The sequence below is a fragment of the Gymnodraco acuticeps genome, unplaced genomic scaffold (genome assembly GCF_902827175.1).
Source record: "Gymnodraco acuticeps unplaced genomic scaffold, fGymAcu1.1, whole genome shotgun sequence".
In the NCBI taxonomy this organism is placed as follows: Eukaryota; Metazoa; Chordata; class Actinopteri; order Perciformes; family Bathydraconidae; genus Gymnodraco; species Gymnodraco acuticeps.
This window is the reverse complement of record NW_022990238.1, coordinates 2,005,921-2,027,963: the sequence shown is the minus strand read 5'-3', so window position 1 is coordinate 2,027,963 and position 22,043 is coordinate 2,005,921. Positions and strand designations below refer to the sequence as shown.

At 40.2% G+C, this 22,043-nt stretch overlaps 1 protein-coding gene across 2 annotated transcripts in view; it reads left to right on the top strand.

Annotated features, from left to right (window-relative positions):
• Positions 1–395: 395 nt before the first annotated feature.
• LOC117548449 (nuclear GTPase SLIP-GC-like) overlaps positions 396–22,043 on the top strand; it is a 50,904-nt gene continuing 29,256 nt past the window's right edge. For both annotated transcript variants that reach the window (XR_004569336.1, XM_034219749.1), the window contains exons 1-3: positions 396–511; positions 16,112–16,152; positions 21,529–21,861. Coding sequence is in view for 1 of the 2 variants with exons in the window: in XM_034219749.1 (XP_034075640.1) it covers positions 21,549–21,861 (313 nt within the window). In the remaining variant the exon portion in view is untranslated. The remainder of the gene's footprint in view (positions 512–16,111; positions 16,153–21,528; positions 21,862–22,043) is intronic.

Genomic DNA, 22,043 nt, shown 5'->3' with positions numbered 1-22,043 from the left:
GTTACAATCCTTTTTATTTTACTTTATACAACTCCACTACATTGCAGGTGGATTATTGTAATACCAACTGCAGTAGACATATCATGCACTCATGTGATGCACATTAACAAACCAGTGGATCCCAGCATTTTTGGATTAGAGACCCCGTGTCATGTTTCAGATTTCTGTGACTTGTTTGTTCAACTAAAGTGACAACCATATTCTGAATTTCTTAATCATCCCTTAAGAGGAAATAATTATACAAACACTTGACATAAAAATGCCTACATGATTAGAGAAAGGACCACTTTAACAGGAATAGGATAATGGCAAGGGTTTTTACATTTCAGACCCAAATGCATACATAATGATTAACTTAGTGTGGGAGGAGTAACGTTTCGCGCTTCATAGAGAGGAAACAAGATACTGTAAGTTTTGTTTTCCTGGTTGTGTTGGGCGGTTGTTGAGATATATGAGCGGGAGTCTCCGTTAACCTGATTTTGGCTGCATATCTACAGGCTGTACTCTACGGGTAAGTTTTGGAACGATTCATATTCTTTTGTTTGTCAAGTTCTATATGAAATGTATTGTAATATGATGTATTTGAATGCGTTAGGGCTTCTTGTGTGGTTGCTACCTTGGTCTCGGGCTCTTGAAAAAACCGTTAAACATCTAAGGACGATGCTGTGAAAAACAAAACAACAAACTAGCCTACATCGATTTGAATGCGTTCCTTATCGTTGTAAAGTAGTATGTTGATACGTCTCGATATACAGTATGGTCTCGAGCAGCCGCGGCGCCAGGATTTCAATTTTTCAACATTTTCACGTAGGCCTATAAGAAGCTTAAATATTATTTAAATGATTAAGCGGCACGCCGCAATGAGTGCAATTACATGTTATACTGCATGCAGGGCCGGGTTGCGTTCCGATAATCCAAAAATTAGCTCCTAAATTCTAACCCTATCTCCTATTCCTTGACCTCTGAGTGAAACGTCACGGGGTTAAGGGATAGTGGATAGGAGAATTCAAAAGGATTTAGGAGAAGAGACACAGTGTGAGAAAAAGTTTTTAGAGAGTACTTGTCCATGGACAAGTGAGTTTGGCAATTTACTTGTCCATGGACAAGTGAGTTTGGCAATTTACTTGTCCGAATACATTTTTCACTTGTCCAGAATGGACAAAAATTGGGGCCACTGGAATCTTCTTCTTCGTCATCGTATTTTACATTTTCCCACAGTTTTTACGATACCGCTAACGTAAGTGAGCAGTAAGATTTTACTGCATCACACATAGGGTTGGGTATCGTTTGGATTTGAACGATTCTGGTTATTTTCGGTTCTTTGAGAGGGTAAAAATAAGTCAAACTGGGAGAAAAATATATTTATGAAAAGATTAAGTCAAATCTGTATTCCTATTTACAAATCACTTCATACTGTTGCATTTCTTACGGTTATTGAATACAATTTATATAAAAATAATCTCTGCATTGTTTAGTTAGTTCTAAGTGGTGCAGTTTGAGAATGTACAATTGGCCCAGTCTCCTCTGATGTTACACTGCAACCTGCCTGTGAGACAAAGTCCAACCACACATGTCCAACACATAGGACATAACCTAATAATAATAATAATAATGACACATTAGATGTATAGGCCTAGCGCGTTTCTACAACTCAAATACGCTTACACATGTCCTGCAATACACATGCTGCAGCTGCTCACTGTTTGTAAAAGTAAATAAATAGTATTTTCATTTCAATAATGTACTTTATATACCCTGCTTCATAAACAATACTGACATCCCTGTGCTCCTCTGAGTCTGGGGGTCCGGGGATGTGAGGACACAGACAGGGAGGTTGCTTTACTTCATAAAGGAAATGGTGGTCAATATTAACAACATAGGAGTTAAAACGCTTAATAACCTTCATTATGTGTTAGAGAAAGAAAATAAGAAAGTTTGACAAAGATGAGGCTGTTAATCGGGCAGCGGATCCGCTGTGTGTAGAGAGAGAGAGAGAGACGCTGAGCTGCACCGTGCAGCGATCAGCTGATACAATTGTTATTTGTTCCTACTCGGAACCGTGTTTTGCTTCCCAACCCTGCCACTGTGCTACACTTCCCGCCCCGTCTAACTGTACAGAAAGCGGCGAGATGCATTTCCTTAGGAATCGACAAGCAGAACCGAAACTAACACTTCTAAACAAACAATGGCGGACACGTACAATTTGCGAATGAGTTCTGCCTTTTGTAAACTGAATGTATCAATAATTTGTCAATAAATCAGGCCGAAAAACGTCACTTGTCCGCCGGACAAGTCAATTGAAAGATCTACTTGTCCGATATTGTAAATAACACGTCCCGGACGGTGGGACGTGTACTTTTTCGCACACTGCTGTGGTACTAGAGAATCCGAATGCACTTTCACTATCCGACGTGTTTATGATGCGCCAGCGGACGTCATGAATGTGCGTCTGCTGCTGTGGGGAAACTATGGAAACTACAGTTTTCTATACAGCAGACTACAACATGGATGTTCAATAAGAACGAGGGACTACTGTAAACTCATCTAGAGACTCTGCACCGTGCTCTGATGCTGTTGCTTTATGCTTTATGAACGTGGACAACAGAGAAACATATTCTTCATGACCAAAGTTGGAATTGAAATAAAAAAGGAAAGTGAAACGTATGCTCGTCACCCTCTCCCTCCGGTCCACATTAATACAAATGATCCCAATACGTATGATTGTATGAACTATGAACAGATCTTAAAATCAATACAAATGTATTTATTATAAACGTTAGTCCTTAACATCTATCACTGTGTATATCACCATTCAAACATCTTTTAAAAGTTGAACAACCCCACACAGCTCAGTAAAGACTGTGAAATGTTGACTTTATTTGATCATTTCAGTAAAAACTAACGTTCATATTTCTCTTTTTGATTATAATACTGATGAACGTTAAAAACAAAGCACTTTGGCAACTTACCACATACGTTTTAAAATGCTTAATAAGCACCGTAACTTTCATGATATCATTTCTCCCATTATCGTTTGTGTCCGTGAACGGCCGACTGTTGAGTGAGGGCAAATGCTGCGGCTGCAATGCATTGTGGGGCAGCATTTTCTCCTCTCCTTTCGGCTAGGGAGGTCCAGTCGTTCCTAAGCTAAAGGAGGTTATAAAGGAAGTTTGAAACCTCCTTTCCTTTCATTTGGAGAATTGGAACGGCACTTATCATGGCTGCCAGTGACGTACTTCCGGGTCATTTCACTTGGTTAGGAAGGTTCCTAAGCTAAATGGACTATTGGACTGGGCCCCCGGTGTTGTGCCGTAGATTGAAGCCTTGCCGTAGATTGAAGCCCTGTTCGCGGGGACGCGCAAACGTGACGTCATCGCCTGTATTGAGCGTTCATCTAGTTTAATAAGCTTTTCTCTCTCTTTTGAATGATATATTTCCCATCAGATTAAACAGCAAACGGCTGAATAAATAATGTGCATACAATTGCGAGGAGGCTCGTTTTAAGACTTCAGATCACAATCTTCGTATTGGAACAAACTTCCGTTTTTGAGTGCAGTCCCACTCTGTTATATTCCTCCTTCCTACAGAACAGACAATGACAGGATAATATGTCATTTGTCAGTATAGTCATATTTCTTAAAACCTTCTCTGTTGTTTAAGTGTCTGATAACCACGAATAGTAAGCAATTATATGACAGTAATGATATAACATATGTCAGACACTGTGTTATTTTCAATCAAGCCTAAAAGATAATGTGTTCTTCACTCACTTGAATTGCTCCTTTGAATATCATTTTTATATATCCCTACTCAACACATGTTTGTATTGTAATGCCACTCATATTTTTTTTTAAATTGTATTTTAAGGTGACATTGAAAGGTGCCCTAAAATAAAGTGTATTATTGGTGTCAATAGGGAAGATCTGCACTGTTCTACATAACATGTTCAGAGCAGGTATTTCTCCTGCCGGATTTGGAACCCCCCCCTATATCTTATATATGCTAGAGCTGCCGGATTTTGTAGCGCCCCCTGTAATTTTGGCCAGGATAGTCACAATGTCACCAAAATCACACTGGTGTTGCCTGTTCCCCTCTAGTTTATGCTCACCAAAGCATGTGACTCTGGGCCCTGCAGGTGAAAAACTAAAGAGTGGCTTCCATATCCGGCAGTGCAGTTGTTAGAGCTGCCGGATTTTGAAGCGCCCCCTGTAATTTTGGCCAGGATAGTCACAGTGTCACCAAAATCACACTGGTGTTGCCTGTTCCCCTCTAGTTTATGCTCACCAAAGCATTTCACTCTGGGCCCTGCAGGTGAAAAAATAAAGAGGGGCTTCCATATCCGGCAGTGCAGTTGTTAGAGCTGCCGGATTTTGAAGCGCCCCCTGTAATTTTGGCCAGGATAGTCACAGACTCACCAAAATCACACTGGTGCTTGCTGTTCCCCTCTAGTTTGTGCTCACAAAAGCATTTCACTCTGGGCCCTGCCTGTAGAAGAGGCATGCACAGTCTTTTTACAGTGCTTTCATCCTGATTGATGAGTCAACAATAAAGCAGTTCAGTGTTTATGGTCATTTCGCATGTGTATTTGATTATTGATTTTTAATGGCAGTGTTTTGAAAATGGCAAACAAGTGACTATGTCAGTTGTTTGCCTGAACGTGCAACAGCAAGCACCAGTGTGATTTTGGTGAAGTTGTGACTATCCTGGAGAAAGATATAGGGGGGGTTCCAAATCCGGCAGGAGAAATACCTGCTCTGAACATGTTATGTAGAACAGTGTAGATCTTCCCTATTGACACCAATAATACACTTTATTTTAGGGCACCTTTCAAAGCATTCAATGTCACCTTAAAATACAATTACAAAAAAATATGAGTGGCATTACAATACAAACATGTGTTGAGTAGGGATATATAAAAATGATATTCAAAGGAGCAATTCAAGTGAGTGAAGCCAGTTTGAACACATTATCTTTTAGGCTTGATTGAAAATAACACAGTGTCTGACAAGATCATGTGATATAATTACTGTTATATCATTGCTTACTATTCGTGGTTATCAGACACTTAAACAACAGAGAAGGTTTTAAGAAATAAGACTATTGACAAATCACATATTATCCTGTCATTGTCTGTTCTGTAGGAAGGAGGAATATAACAGAGTAGGACTATACACTCAAAAACGGAAGTTTATTCCAATACGAAGATTGTGACAGATCTGAAAAACGTGTCCTTAAAACGAGCCTCCTCGCAATTGTATGCACATTATTTATTCAGCCATTTGCTGTTTAATCTGATATATCATTCAAAAGAGAGAAAAAAGCTTTGAAAAGGGTGAAAAAACGGCGAACGCTCAATACAGGCGATGACGTCACCTTTGCGGGTCCCCGCGAACAGGGCTTCAATCCACGGCAAGGCTTCAACCTACGGCATAACACCGGCCCGTAGCACTGGCGTTATAGATGTTCGCCTATAGATGTTCAACCTTTTTGACCAAAAGAGCAATTTTTCCCCCTTTTCAAGCACTTTTTTTTGTCTGGAGCCGCAAAACATATTTGATAGCTTGATAGCTTATAAAGTTGTATATATTGTTATATCATAGACAAAAACTACAGTTTTGTTGCATTTATTACATTATATAAAACTGTTTACCTCTAATAATAAACAAGAACTCTTATAAGGAGAATTAAAATATATATACACACAGGCTTTAAAATAAATGTATGGATTATTGTTATTGATTAATGCATCAGTGTTTCTTAGGGTCAAAAACACTAAACTCACAAATTAAAATGAAAGTGTTTAGTTTATTTAATAAAAGAGCACATGTTCAATGTGAAAAGTGATAGTAGATATAGATTAGTTGCAATTTGGTGCTATATACATTAAAACAATTATTTAAACACCTTAAACTTCAGGGGGGGGGCACGGGGCTCCGTTGGCGGGGTGCAGCGCCCCTAAGCACGGCACATAGTACGCCATTATACTTCATCAGCATTGCATGTCTTCATTAAAATGCTCCGCTCATAAAAAACACCGCTGCATATTAAATACACATCTTAACTAACAGCCAGACCCCAGCCAGCGTTAGAGGTGTTTATATTTATACTTTTGGTGAGCCGTCGTGACTCGTTATGTGGCTGAAGCAGGGGCGGATCTAGAAAAATATTCATTGGGTGGCAAGAGGGTGGCAGGAGATTTTGAGCGGTGGCATCCCCTGGCAGAAGTATATGCTGATTTAATCGCAGTCATATCACTCAATGTTAACTTGGAAAGCCACACTATTTATATTTTAACTCAATAACATCAGGATACATTATTGTGGCACATCAGTAAAGCCTTAAATATAAATATAAGGTGGCAGACATAATTTAATGAATTTTAACTGAACAATAACTGAATTAGTTTGTTTCACTCTTAGACCAGCAGGGGTACCAAATCTATGCAGACTGCTGCAATAAGTGCATTAATTAACTGTCTCATCAATGTTTGTCTGTATGAATATGATAATATTAACAATCATATTATTCCTATCAGCTGTCAATCACTGTTATGATTCAGAAATTCCTTTATTATTGAATAAACTATATTTTTTGGAGGAGTTAATGATGAATGTTCATCAAGATGCTTGCTCACCCTCCTTCAAATTTGAAAGACAAGTTACTATTGTTACGCCCAGACCTAGGGGAACATGCGCAGCATAAAATGCACTCTCCCCACTTTTCCCACTCCCAAGAACACGGACGCCAAAACAGAGAAAGCGTTGGTACATTTATTTACCCAAAATTATTACACACCGGAGTAGCAAAACCACAAAACAAAGAAAGCTTTTAACACAAAATCTTACCTATCAAATGAGAAAAATAAACGTACAAAAATCTTACCTACCGTACTCTAATGCAAAAAACAGGAGAAAACGAATTATCCAGAAGGGAAAAAAAAGATAGGGTTTTGCACTCCTAAGCAAAATAAATAAAGCGTGTCTAACAAAGACAGGTTTAGTAGCTTTTCTACACAGTCTCACTACACGAGAGAAAGGACCGGCATACGGTATAAATAAGCAATCAGTGTAACAGGACATACATCGCAGCGCAGATGTGTGTTGGGAGTAGGAGAAGTCTAGTCGGAGAGAGGCAGAGGAACTGCATGGCTGCAGTTAAATATCCTCTCTTCTTCAGGTGGACCAATCAGCAGGTTGAAGGTAGCTAATCAGCTTTAACGGGCACCACCTGTTGCTCACACACACACACACACACACACACACACACACACACACACACACACACACACACACACATACACACACACACACACACACACACACACACACACACACACACACACACACACACACACTCACACTCACAGACACAGGAGGGAAAAATGTCCACACACATGACCTAACGACCCAGGGTCGTAACACTATCATATTCAAAAGATTCAAAGGAACAGTTCAGCGCCCCACAACTTTACTGCAAATAGTTACAACCTTGACTTAACATCAGAAAGAACAAACATTAACCTGTTAAGCCCCACATCGCAACATCTGCAAGAAACAGCGTCTGAGAGCTTCTTAACATTTAAAAACCTATTAATGTGTCATACCCACTTAATGGGTAGAAACTCAGCTATCACACAATATTAACAATTTTTAGCAAAACGAAACATAAGGATAATAATCAGGGGTGCACATAACTGGTACGCAGGCATGCATGCGCGGCAACAATCTGAAATGCGTACCGTCACTTGTGTCACAAAGCGCATTTGCGCACAGACGTACTTGTGAAGCTTTTCCAGAAGGCGGTTAGATCACCGGACGATCATCGGTCTCCGTGTGCACAGACAGGGCTGCGGTTGTCGGTCTGTACAACGGAATTGTGCCAAAACTACGCCAACCTGCTGCGGAGGGAGACTCCCCCCCCTTCACTGGAGAACTGCGCTAAAACAGCTGATCACAGCGTTCACGCTCTGTGGTCACAAAGTACTCCACTAGCCCCCCCCCCGTTGACGTTCGCAATACAGAGGGCTTCATCAAATAACTTTGAGTGGAGCCAGAAGTTGGAGTACCAAACACTGACTCCAGGTACTCATCTGAGTACCTCACTGAGAAAGTTATGTGCACCCCTGATAATAACAAAGGCTCTGAATTAGCCTGGAGCGAAAGAAAAAAAACACATTTCAGTGTTTCCCCTAGGATGGAGTCATAGCAGCGGTGCTAAGGCATGTGGGCCCAGCATAATGTGAGCGCGGAGCGTGTGGAATTTTGTTGTGTGTGCACGTGCGAAGTGCGCCCCGCCAATTCGTTTCTATGTGTCTGCCAGCACAAGAAAGGCTCTTGAGGCCTAGTACCAGGGCCGGTTCTAGCCAATTTGCTGCCCTAGGCGCGATTTTATATATAAAGAATAAATGAAAAATCTCTACAAAAGACAAATACACTACAAAAACAGAAACGTATTGACATAGGTAATATACGTCAAAATGGCTTCAAATGTATTCAGTATTGTATGAACATGTTTGAATTGGGGGGTGGACGTCACATCCTCCAGAGTGGTCCGGGGGTCTGCCCCCCCGGGAAGATTTTTGGAAGATTTTAAAGTAAAATGCTTCAATCTGGTGCACTTTGAGCACACAATTACTAGAGACCTGATCTAGGGGGTACAATTCTAAAGCACCCATATGAAAAAGATCGGTTTACATTTTAATATTCAAATAAGTATATGAACATAACCAATAACCTACCATAGCCAATAACAAATACATTTAACTTTTTTATTTGTGTTGTTCATTCATATCTTATTTTACCTAGTTAACATTTATTTATTTATGAATATTTTTGTATCTCTCCAAATGTAAACGATATTTTTGGTTACTCTCCTATAGTATGCATTGGAATGATTTCAAACCTGTTTTTATTTATCCTAATAATTATAAAGGAGTGCCTTGGAAATATGTGTTTACATAATGTGTGGTCAAAACGTTTGAGACCCACTGAGATAACTAACTATCTAAACACTCAGTGAGTCCTTTACTTCACTGAGCCTCTAGCACCAGATTCTAATAACAACAGCACCGGTACCGGTGTGCCCTCTCTCTCTCTTTCCCTTGCTCGCTCTCTCACTCCCACGCTCGCACTTTGGCTACGAGCTGCGAGCGCCTGATAAGCCAACATCCCCCACTTTCATCACTTACAGCGCCCATCGTACAGGACAAATGAAAAGTTTAACCGGGGTGAAAAGGGTGTTACATTTACTTAGTTATGAATGTTGTTACATCAAGGCCGAAAATTAGGATGAGCGCCAATGGTCAAAAATGTTTTGATGCCGGCTGTTTCGGCTCCCAAACGGCTCTTCATGTTACCACAGTTTACCACGGAGCCTCAGTTTCGAGGCTGCGAGGTAGTGTTAATTTCGTCAGCTATTTTTTAATTTAGTTTTAGTCTTAGTCCTGTGTTAAATTTTCTTTTTAGTTTTAGTCATATTTAGTCACCTTCATCCTGTTTTTATTTAGTCAAGTTTTAGTCGACTAAAAGTCTGAGCATTTTAGTCTTATTTTAGTCGACTAAAACAGTAAACATTTTAGTCAAGATTTAGTCGACTAAAAGTCTGAGCATTTTAGTCTTATTTTAGTCAAAGAAAACTAATTATTTTAGTCTACTTTTTGTCAATGAAAACTGTTGAGTCTTTTTTAGTCATCAGATTATATAGAACATTTCAGTCAAACTAGTCTAGCCAAAACCAATAATTTGTCATTTTAGTATATATAAATAAATAAGATTATATCTTGTCCTTATTTGATGAAAAACACAGGTTGAATGATTAAAAGAATGCAGCTTTGCAGAGAGGATCTGCTCAGGTTTGTGGTGTTTTCACCAGCTGTGTTATGGCCACATTGCTTCCCTTCTGATAAAACAATGCATTCGCTTTATTTCTCCGCCTCATTGTAGCGAAAATGGGCCCAAATATCACATCGTTTCTTTCTCCCAAGCAGTGGTGGCTTTAGACTTTTTCGTTGTCAGTCATTTTGACGGACAGGATCGTAACATTTCCGTCATAATCCATTATTATCCGTCGAGTGCACAATTTATCTCTCACTCGCGCTGACGGGGGGGGGGGGGGGGGGGGTCTTCGGTTAACGCGAGTGCGACCACTGCTCCCAAGCCCTGTTGTTGCCATTTTATTTTCTGTTAAATAAGGTTAGTTAGACCATGAGTTAGACCCGAGTCTTCCTGACAGTTCACAGTGTGCCGCTGCCCGGTGTAACTCAAATCTACCGCCGCGCGCAGCACGGACACACAGCTGCTGCCCTGCCGCAGCGCCGGAAATGGAACTGCTGGGAGAAAAACCGACTATCAGAGATGTAACGTTATCTTTGATAATATTTCGTCTCCTCATTTTTCGTCAACGAAAGTAAAGAGAGATTTTGGCATAGTTTTTATTTAGTAAACTACATTTTCGTCTCGTCACTTTTCGTCAACGATATTGCATGATGATTTCGTTACAGTTATTGTTTACTGCCGTCGGTGCCGTCTCGTCATCGTCTCGTTTTCGTCATGGAAAAAAAGGTCGTTGACGAACATATTTCGTCATAGTTTTAGTCAACGAAATTAACACTACTGCGAGGCTCCGGTGCTCGCAGCTCACGCGCGTGCTCCACTAAAACCAAAATTTAAAAAAACAAATCGTGCACGTTCCGTGTTGTCCTGTAGCAGGCACCTTCGATGTCGGGGAAACGATCTTCATCAATACTCCGAAAAGAATCCTTTGCCCCTCTGTCCTTGTCCTTTTTCCTTTTCGTAATTTCAAGCGATAACAATTCTCGATCTTCTCTCGAATTATTAATATTTTTGGATGCCCTCGGCTCGCGTTCAGGGCGTCCCGAGCTGAATAAGGGCGTCAAATGACGGCAAGACGCCCCCCTGGCGGAAACGCTGCTTGACAGTCTCTTCTCTGTTATTGTAGAGCGCAAATACCTAATTCCTTCCGTCTACTTGGGTCTGAATGCTTCTCGTTTTGCGCCGTCCTGTTCAAATGAAATCGCCGCCAATCATATTTCCACGCTCGCGCCAGGGCCGGGGGAGGGGTTAAAAGACTTGCGTCTTGTGCTGCATTCACTTGCACTCGGACATTAGGGATTTTCTCATAAATGTCCGATGAGCCACAACTTTTATTTCAAAACAAAGCTGCCAATTGGGGTGGCAGCTGGGGCAGCGGTAGATCCGCCCCTGGGCTGAAGGTATATCTCTGCTCCGCAGCAACCCGCACTCAGACCACGCCGCTCCGGGACTGTAAACAGTGGGGAGGGGGAAACAAATCGACTCTCCTTGTAACACACTGCCCGTCTTATTAACCATGCTTTGAGGTTGAGGCAGGCCCGCCCAGTTTACTCATTGGCCCGCCCTGAGAAAGCTTCGGTGTAATTTTTTATTTATTTTGTATTATTATTATACATTTGTGTATTCACCCATTGAGAATATCCAAGCATTCAAAGTGAAATTCAAGTGAACAAATATCGAGTTGAATTCATGTTGTATGTGTTTTATCCTCTGAACGGAACTAATTTCCGGTAAAAACTGGTTGAGGTGGTATGAAGATTTTCCCTGGGTGGAATAAAGCGCAAGTAAGGACGCGCTTTTCTGTAAAATGTGCAGACATTTCCCCAGCCCAGAGGCCTGTACTACGAAGCCGGATTTTTGCTTAGCGAGCTAACTTCAGGGAAAACTCTGGGTGTCCGGTAGGGCTTCACGATTTGGGGATTTAAAATCGTGATTTCGATTTACAATCGATTAATCGTTCAGCCCTAGTTTCCGGTCCTACGACGCTGGTTCACTTCTTAGCAGGCTAGATTTCCATGGTAACTTATGCTGAACGGCTAGCCTGGTCCGGAGCAGGTTAGGTTCCAGGATAAGAGATCAACTCAGTGAAAGCACCGCCTGCTGACCAATCAGAGCTCAGTGTGGGGAGTTTAAAGCTATCAAGTCATATTACAGGAGAAAGGAAATACATAAAACTGCCGTTGCAGGAAAGACGGCCGGCAAAAATCAACTGACTGTGTGAACGGGAAAAATAATAGAATATCACCTCCCATCTTCAGAGCAATCTGACTAATATAACATTAGCGTTAAGAAAGCTTACTTAAAGTGGACCTATCATGCTATATTTGAATAATATAGTGTAGGACCATACCTATATAAGGCATATTTATACTTTTTATTTTTCAAAATACCAAACAGATCATGCATTTTAGCCATTCCTCATTTCGCTCAATTTAACACTGTCTTTGCATGGGCTGATTCTGTGAGAACAGCACCATCTACAGGCCTGGCATATGTACTACAGCGCCTCCAGCGCTTTCGAACTGCAATGTCCGTGGCTGTCTCCTCCTGATTGGTGGAGTTGGCCCAATAGCCGTAGCGCCACTTCTGTGACGTCAGAGAAGTGTTCAAATCTGGATCAGTCTGGATCAGATCCGTTGTAGCCCCTTTTTAAGAGATTTGGGTATGGAGGAAAATAGAGAGGGTTGTGTTTTCTGACACTTGGTGAGTTCCCTGGAACACCGGGGACACATTCATGTATAAAAGATGTACAAAAGTGCATTATGCATGATAGGTCACCTTTAAATATATGCCACAACATAAGTAACCGGATCAGAGTAACAGTACGTACAGTCCGCGGCACTGTGAGTGCAGACCTCGATGTGTCCCATTATCATTCATATCACATCATAATGTATCATATATTTCCTTATCTGAGTCAGCTTCTTGAGCCGTATCTGGCCGTGCAACACTGACAGTGTCACATACTGTATGCAGAAGTATTATTTTAAGCAACACTGTGATGCCCCTGTGGGTTCATCAGTGGAGAGGGTGTGGCTGTCCTGTCTTGGCTGCATTGATTGCAGTGATTGCATTAACTCAGGGCACCTGGGTCTGGTGCTCTGCAGCTATTTTAAAGCCTCTCTGCTCCTGTCTGCTCTCGCTCTGTTTTCCTGCAGGCACCCGGCTCTGATGAGTATAACCAATGTGTTGAATTGACCAGTGTTGTGCAAATAAACACCTTTACCTACCCGTTGACATGTTGTGTCTCCTTTTTGTTGTGGCCTTTTGAGCCAGGTCGCAACAAACACATTAACCCTCCTGTTGTCTTCGGGTCAAATCTGTCCGATTTACTACTTTCATCAATCATAACTTTTTTGTTTTACATTCAATTGCGTTAAGGCTTTATGATATCCTTCACAGTAGACATTTGAACATATACAATTGCTGATCACCACTTTCATTGAATTTTGGATGATTTAGTCAGTGGCGAACCGTGTCTATCACAACTGGACCTTCTGTAGACACACACACACCCCCCGCCTCATTATAATGTCCGTCTTAACACTGAATTGTGGTCTTGAAAAGGGTACTCACAACAATTCCGCAACAACTTCATCTTCACCTGTTGCACAGCACTTGTCATTTCAACGTTAAAAACAATAAAACGGCATGAATTGCTTCGTCGCATTCATCTAGATCCTCTGTCTCGAGCCAGTTAACTAGCGGGCCTTCTAGAATACCCTGGAACCGAGGGAAACTCTGAAAGAATATGCCCATTGGCTACAAATCAATATATGATTGGTTGATCAAACTGTCAGTCCAAACCAGGGGTGCCCAACCTTTTTTGAACCGAGAGCTACTTTTAAAGTTGCCAGTCTGCCGAGATCTACTAGTCCAAATAGAGAGGCGTAGCCATTACTGACAGCCTACTTTACCAGGTAAATACACACTTCTACTTGTATAAAACTGACCTTTGTATGATTAATACTTCATAAAATACTGCAGATCCTTTATCTTACCTCTTTCTAATCTACACACATACAAGTATTTAACTGAAGTTACACAACAGTGTTGTTGATACAGAGTTGGAGTTTATTCACACGTCACATACTACAGTGGGTAATGTTTTCAAGAAACATTGAACAGTGCTGCCACATATGACACAGGACAAAAAGAAAAAACTCTGAACCCTTTCTTTGCCATTATATAAAAATAGTGTTGCTACAAAAGTATACATTCGGCTTACTAATAAGACAACTCAGATCTGAAGCTACTCAGGAATCTGCTGCCAAAGTGCAATAAAAAAGACAAAATTAATAGAATCAAACCCTTTTTTTGTTGCATTTTAGTAGATTATAAAAAGAAATGCCTTTAAAATAGGATGCAAGCAACACTAGTTTCTTAACCTGAATTGATAATAGCCTATAATCAATTTAAACAGAACAGATCTGAATGTTTGCATTCTTATACCATTTTGTACAATAATTATAATGAATAAGTTCAAACAAACTAAAACTTACAGCTGATTAATAATGGTATCTAACTTGAGTTTTTATTATGTCAAAAACCTGTTGAAATGCAACTGTTATTTTTACTGTCCCCAAAAGCGCGTCGGCAGCCTCCAGGAATGCTTCTTTCACAACTTCGCCGTCTTTGAAAGACTTCATGTGTTTCGCAAGAACGTGACGGACATGATAAGATGCTATGATAGCAGCCTTGCTCTTGTTGTTGGGCCTGGTGGAAATGGACTGCTGTGCATTTAGCTGTCCTTTCAGGCCCCTCCCCTTTTGGGAGCATAGGGCAGAATTAGGAGGGAGTTCCGTCTCGTAGCGTTTGTGGACTGTTTTGAAATGCCGCTCCTAAATTACCCTTCTTCGATAAAGCCACGCTCGCATTGCAGATGAGACAGATGGACTTTGAATTGGAATAGATCCAAAAATAATCATCCTCCCACTCGGAGTGAAAATGATATATTTTGGGCTTTTTTGCTTCTGCCATAATTGTGGTCTTGTGTGTGTGCGGACTGTCACTCCTGTTGACACGGACAACGTCAGCGAAATAGTGCCCACTAGCCACGCCCCGACACATGGGGTCACGCCGGCCAATCACAAAGCTTTGATGCGTTCAAGTGCATTATTCTGGCACAGGAACATTATGTTACAGGACATTAACGATAAAACAGAATGTTGTTGTTCTATTTTTAGACACATCTCGCGATCGACTGGGAATCTCCCGGTCGATCGCGATCGACTGGTTGGGCACCCCTGGTCCAAACGTACGCTCTCATTCAGTGCAACGGCCAGGGCATTCGATCAAGGATGTAGAATACCTTGGTTGAAGGATATTCTATGGAGAGACCCAGAACAAGATCTGATTGGTTGCTTTCTTTTCTAACAAACCACTGAAATGCGTAGCATGGTCCGAGAAGGACAAACAAATCAACGTAACACTGTAATATTACAGATCAACAACACAGATACGATTCTCATTTATTCATTTTATATACATTTTATTACATTTTATTTATATAATTAAATCGATTTTTTGTTTGTTTTATCTGAGTGTTCCAGGGTAACCATCCGGATCAGATAAATACACACACACACACACACACATACTCTAGATGTGTGTGTCCCCCTTATGTGCCCAATCCCCCCATGTGAATCACACCTGGCACACACACACACAGACACACACAGAACAATTTGACACATTTCCCGCTCGTATGTGCCCATCCCCCCACATGGATCACACCTGGAACGCAATACATGTTCAGTGTCTATTCTTTGTATATTTACTGCAGTTTTTCATGTATACCAGTAGTCTGATACAATATTTACAGTTTGAAAGGGTGTTAAATTAAATTTGGTGATGATTAATGGTTTTTCTGTTAATGTAATAGCAGTTAAAACAGGACCCACTTTTGGTAGTATGCTTAAGTGATTCTAATACGAATGGAGCCTAAATGTATTTGTTATTTTTGTGTCTTTATAGCTCTTACGTTGATATTGGAGATTTCAATAAATTCATATCATCAGTCAAGTCTTCGACCATTATTCGGAGGGAAATGCTACAACGATGCTTGGCAATGGGCATTATTATATATTATTATTATTATAGGCCAGGCCTACCTTAAAGTCATTTTTCCCCCTGGAAAAAGCTGGCCCACCCTATTTTATACAGGCCCACCCTAAAGTAAATGTCGGCCTACGCTACTGGGGTGAGGGTGTGTGCTTTATGCTGGGTTAAGATAGTTTAAATACACCTTGTTTATTTATTTATTTCCTTTGTGTTTACAGGTTTGCTGTTTCCGCTGAAGGTCACAATTTATGCTGATTTGGTAAGTTCCAAAATGAAATGTAGTTGTCATGTACGTTTAAAAAGGAATGACAAACCCAAAATGGAGACTTACTCTACTCTAATCTCAAGTGATGATATACATCTAGTTAGGTACCCAAATGTTAAGTAAGGTAATTTAAAATATTAAAGTTAAATGAGAACAATTATGTATTTTACAAGTAAATGAAAAATACAAGACTGCACTTCACTAATATTGTTGCATGTGAAGTCAATCCTCACATCTGTATGTGTATTGAACAAGAGCTACTGGTGGCAATAATTTGCTCTGTCATTCCAGGCATGTCACTATTGTAAGAGAGACATTTGCTTTCAGTTGTCAGTGTATCATTGCATCATTGCACTATTCAGGGTTCGTACAGGTGCTTGAAATCCTTGAAAATGCTTGAAATTTGACGTGGTGTTTTCAAGGTTGGGAAAGTGCTTGAATTTTGGGAATGGTGCTTGAAATTGAGATAAAGTGCTTGAAAATGTAAATGCTTTACTTTTACAATAAATTGCTGTCTGACTGAATAGTTCGCTTTTTAGATTAAAAGAAAAGAATTGCTTCGCTTCTACATAAAACAGCTCCGCTGCGGCCTTCCCGCGCTATGCGCGCGACCTGCAAGTGTTTGTGTTACGTGTGACCTGGGCATTCTGATGAGAGTGATAGATGACAGTGTGCCAGGAGGTTGCCGTTTCAACGAGCGTTGGCTAGCAGAAGACCAATACAAGCCATGGCTAAGACGAGGGTCAAGCCCACGAGTAGCCTCCTGCAAGTTTGCAAAAATAACGATGCGAGAGTCTGCGCTGACGAGCCACATGAAAGGTACGCCGTAGAAGAGCATTTTAGATTAGGCTAACGTTGCATGTTACGTTTGTTTAAGCTAACGTTAGCGAGCTGAATAGCGAACTCCATGAGGGATAATAATAATTGGAGGGGACAATCATTTCAGAGGAGCGTTACAGTCGCCATCGTGTGGTGTTCAGAGGATGAAGCACTCACGGCATTTCATGTTATAGTCACGAAATATAATCTATTGATTCGACACCGAGCGATTTTGAAAGCAATGTATTTCTACTGGTAGTATGTTTCGTGCCTAAACCAAATGTGACTTGCTCTATCGAAATCAGTCACATTGACCCGAAGACACATTTTCGTTTGTATTACTGGTCTGGGGGAAGCTCGCGAGTGTGTTTGTGTATTTTTGCGTTTGTGTACCGGGGAAACCCTCACAAGAAACACCGACTGTTGTTATGCTTGCTGTGATGTTACATTAGTCTGTTCTCTGCTTGTAATTATGCCGTTACAAGCTTCAAAGTTGTATTTATCGTCTGAATTTGCCGAAACAAGTTTAATATTCTGAAAGCCAAGACTTTGTTTATTTGAAAACAGATGAAAACAAACTGTCTTTTATATAAAATTGAAGTATTATACAAGTAAAACTACATTTTGCTTTAATCCCATGTAATTGTAGAATGAACACAGTCTTCAGATGTATAAGTCAGGTGTCTTGTGTAGTCAAAAGTACCTACAAATCATTGTACACATTTGTAAATATTATTTTCCACTTGTTACCATTGTGAGTCTATTTTTATGCAGCTCTGCTTGATTTTGTGGCTACAATTCAGACTAATACGCTACCAGAGGTGGAATAAGTACTCAGATATTGTACTTGAGTAAAAGTACAAGTACTCAGATCTTGTGGTGAAATTATAAGTACTCAGATCTTGTACTTAGTAAAAGTAGAAGTACCAGTGTGTAGGAATACTCTGTCACAGTAAAAGTCCTGCATTCAAAATGTTCCTCTAGTAAAAGTAGAAAAGTATTCTCATCAAAATATAGTGAAAGTAGCAACAGTAAAAGTATTCGTTGTGCAGATTGGTCCATTTCAGAATAATATATATGATATGTTTTATAATGATTGATCATGAAAGTGTTCTCAAAGCTGGTGAAGGTGCAGCTAGTTTGAATGACTTTGTATACTGCAGGGTAGCTTGTGGATTTACTCCAGGTGGAACTAAAGTCTGATTTAACACTTGATTAGATTTCACATCATTCATCCACATCTGTGAAGTAACTAAAGGGATTAAATACATGTAGTGGAGGAAAAGTACACCATTTACCTCTGACTTATGTTCACTGCCAACCTAAAAGTACCTCAAAAATAGTAATCAATAATGTATGGAAAAGTTATTTGGCTGATTGTTTTATATCGGCTCAGCCAGGTTATATGGGATGCCCAGTCTACGTACAGGTCACTCATTTTGAAATATTAAACTTAGTTTTATTTTCTTTAATTTGTCATCCTCATGTAGAATGCTATCACGAAACACACATTTGGTTGTTTATAGCATAAAGAACATCTGATTTAATGTAGGGGTGCACCGAATGGGAAATTCTTGGCCGAAACCGATACCGAAAATAGGAAACAGTTGGCCGAAAACCGAATGCCGAAAGGCCGAAAATCATTAATAGAAATATATATTAGGGCTGTGCAATTAATCGTATTTTAATCGCGATTATTTTGCTGGGTGTACTTTCGCCCCTCCCTAAAAGCCCACTCGGCCACGTGGGAGTGACATGTGTTCAGCGCGAGCGAAGATGTCAGAACAAGAGCAGCAACTCGTTAAAAATAAGGGTCGCGGGGAGATTCCCAGTCGATCGCGAGATGTGTCTAAAAATAGAACAACAATATTCTGTTTTATCGTTAATGTCCTATAACATAATCTTCCTGTGCCAGAATAATGCACTTGAACGCATCAAAGCTTTGTGATTGGCCGGCGTGGGCAGTGCAGTGCAGTGACAGTCCGCACACACACAAGACCACAATTATGGCAGAAGCAAAAAAGCCCTAAATATATAATTTTCACTCCGAGTGGGAGGATGATTATTTTTGTATCTATTCCAATTCAAAGTCCATCTGTCTCATCTGCAATGCGAGCGTGGCTTTATCGAAGAAGGGTCATTTAGGAGCGGCATTTCAAAACAGTGCATGCACAAACGCTACGAGACGGAATTCCCTCCCGATTCTGCCCTACGCTCCAAAAGGGGAGGGGCCTGAAAGGACAGCTAAATGCACAGCAGTCCATTTTCACCCGGCCCAACAACAAGAGCAAGGCTGCTCCAGAGCATCTTATCGTGTCAGTCACGTTCTTGAGAAACACATGAAGTCTTTCAAAGACGGCGAAGTTGTGAAAGAAGCTTTCCTGGAGGCTGCCGACGTGCTTTTGGGGGACAGTAAAAATAACAGAAGCATTTCAACAGGTTTTTGATATAATAAAAACTCAAGTTAGATACCGTTATTAATCAGCTGTAAGTTTGAGTTTGTTTGAACTTATTCATTATAATTATTGTACAAAATGGTATAAGAATGCAAACTTAAATTGATTATAGTCTGTTATCAGTTCAGGTTAAGAAGCTAGTGTTGCTAGCATCCTATTTTAAAGGCATTTATTTTTATACTCGACTAAAATGTAACAAAAAAAGGGTTTGATTCTATTAATTTAGTCTTTTATTTTACTTTGGCAGCAGATTCCTGCGTAGCTTCAGATCTGTGTCGTCTTATTACTTACTATTTTTATATAATGGCAAAGAAAGGGTTCAGAGGCTTTTCTTTTTGTCCTGTGTCATATGTGGCAGCACTGCCACACGTACCTCTTCAGAGAGGGTCTTCAGTACAGGTGGCAATATCGTCCCCTGCCTGCGCTCATCTCTGAAACCAGACCATGTCAACAGGCTGGTGTTTCTTGCAAAACATCTTTAAGAGATGACACGAGCAGCCCTACGAGTGTGACCTAAACATGGTGTGTCCTAAACATTTTTATTTGGTCTTAAATTGTAGTTCAACATTTATTTCCTGTTACTTCTGGACCATGACGGTGGGCCAGCCTTCAACGTTTAACTGAGTGGAATACGTTGAATATGTTTTACCAAAATGTTGGCTATATGTTAAGGAGTTTTCAGTAGGTTGTGACAGTGCACTGCAACATATTTTATTTCATTTATTTTGGTCTAATTTATTTTTATTTATCATATTAATATATGTTTATATGGTTTTGGAAGTGCGCTCCAACATATTTGTTGATCTTGTTTATTGGTAAAATAGTATTTGTTTTAAAGTTCAATAAATGGTCAATGAATAATCGTCAAAATAATCGTGATATCAAGTATTGACCCAAATAATCGTGATTATGATTTTTGCCATAATCGCACAGCCCTAATATATATATATAATGTATACATTTTTTACCAATGTTGTTCAGCTACCTGATTATGGAAATAGACATGATTATGGCAAAACTTAACTTAAATAATAATCACTATTATGGGTCCATAAAACATTTATTCAGCACTTTTGAATGCATACAGTACATTTATATATGTCATGTATTATTGCTAAAAAACATTATATCGCAGTCTTAGTGTCGCCAACTCGTTTCTAATATGCAAAGACAACAAATGCGTCTATGATGTATTTTCGATCAGACGAGATCTCTCTCCCCCGTCTGTGTGCGAGGGGGCGGGGCAGTTTACACACACGCAGCTGCTACATGCAGCGGAGCACACTGCGGAGATGGCGGAGAGAACGCGCTCCGAGGTGTGGTTAAAATGTACCCGTCTCGATGTGGAGAATACTTGTTACCAAAAGTGCAATAAGAGTTTAGCATGTAAGCACGAGCAATTTGTCTAAACATTTAGCAAAAGTGCACCGCATGCAGACGGAGGAATGTACCGGGTTCGACCGTCTTTTTAGCAGCTCTGTAGCCCCATCCACGAGTAACGTTTCCACGTCAGGTGTTATGTATGCTAGCAGCAACACACGGAGTTAACTACATTATACAAACATGGGTTAATGATTAGAGGTAACTGAGTTATTTAGTTTGTTAAAATTTCAGCTATTCTGTTTACAGTCTATCATCAGATTATTTAATACGATTTGTTAAAGGCTCAGGGCAATCTCGATGACAAAGGTCAATGTTCCCCCCCCCTGTGAGCCAGCCGCGAGCATGGTCGCCGCGTCTTTATTACGACATCACAACAACACGTTAGGTTACCAATGTAAGCCTGTTCTGACATTCGGTGATATTTTTTCGGTGCTAAAACCCTTTCGGCTTTCGGCCGAAAGGGTTTTAGCCATTTTAACCATTTTCGGCCGATAATTTTCGGTGGCCGAATATTTGGTGCATCCCTAATTTAATGTGAGGTAGGGAAATAATCATTTGCGTATGTGTATATAAATATGTAATTTACAACAGCTGTAAGATGCTTGAAAATGCACCTCGAAAATGCTTGAAAAGTGCTTGAATTTGACTTTTGAAAAGGTGTAAGAACCCTGACTATTACTAATATCATTGTTTATGTTCTTGTTTTTTCAAGTTCCTTTTGGGTTGCCTGACATGGCCGTGAAAACGCCAGCCAGGTTGCTAATTCTTCTGAAACCCGATGACAACAGGAAGCTAGTTCTGCCTAATGGAATTCCAGAGACAATGGCGCAGCTTACTGTTGAGGTCAGGAAAAAGTGTGAAATAAGTGGAGGTTTTAGAATGCAATATCAAGACAGAGACTTTGAAAATAAACTAGTCAACCTGGAATCCACTGCTGACCTTGAAGATTTGGCAACTATCAAGGTCATCCTAATACCTGATGATGGCGTCCAAACCCTCCGTGAAGAAGCAGACAATAATAAAGAATGTGACATCACAGATTCTGGTAATGCTACTTAAACCCTTCTTAATGGCTAATACATGTTTATCTGAAGACGTAAATAAGAACTGCAGAAAATATAAAGTTACATTTAAAATAAGTGTTTAAAAAAAACAACAAAAAAAACAAGTTGACATGCAAGTCATTTATACATTCTAGTCTTTTATTAAAAGGCAGCCTGGTTTAAA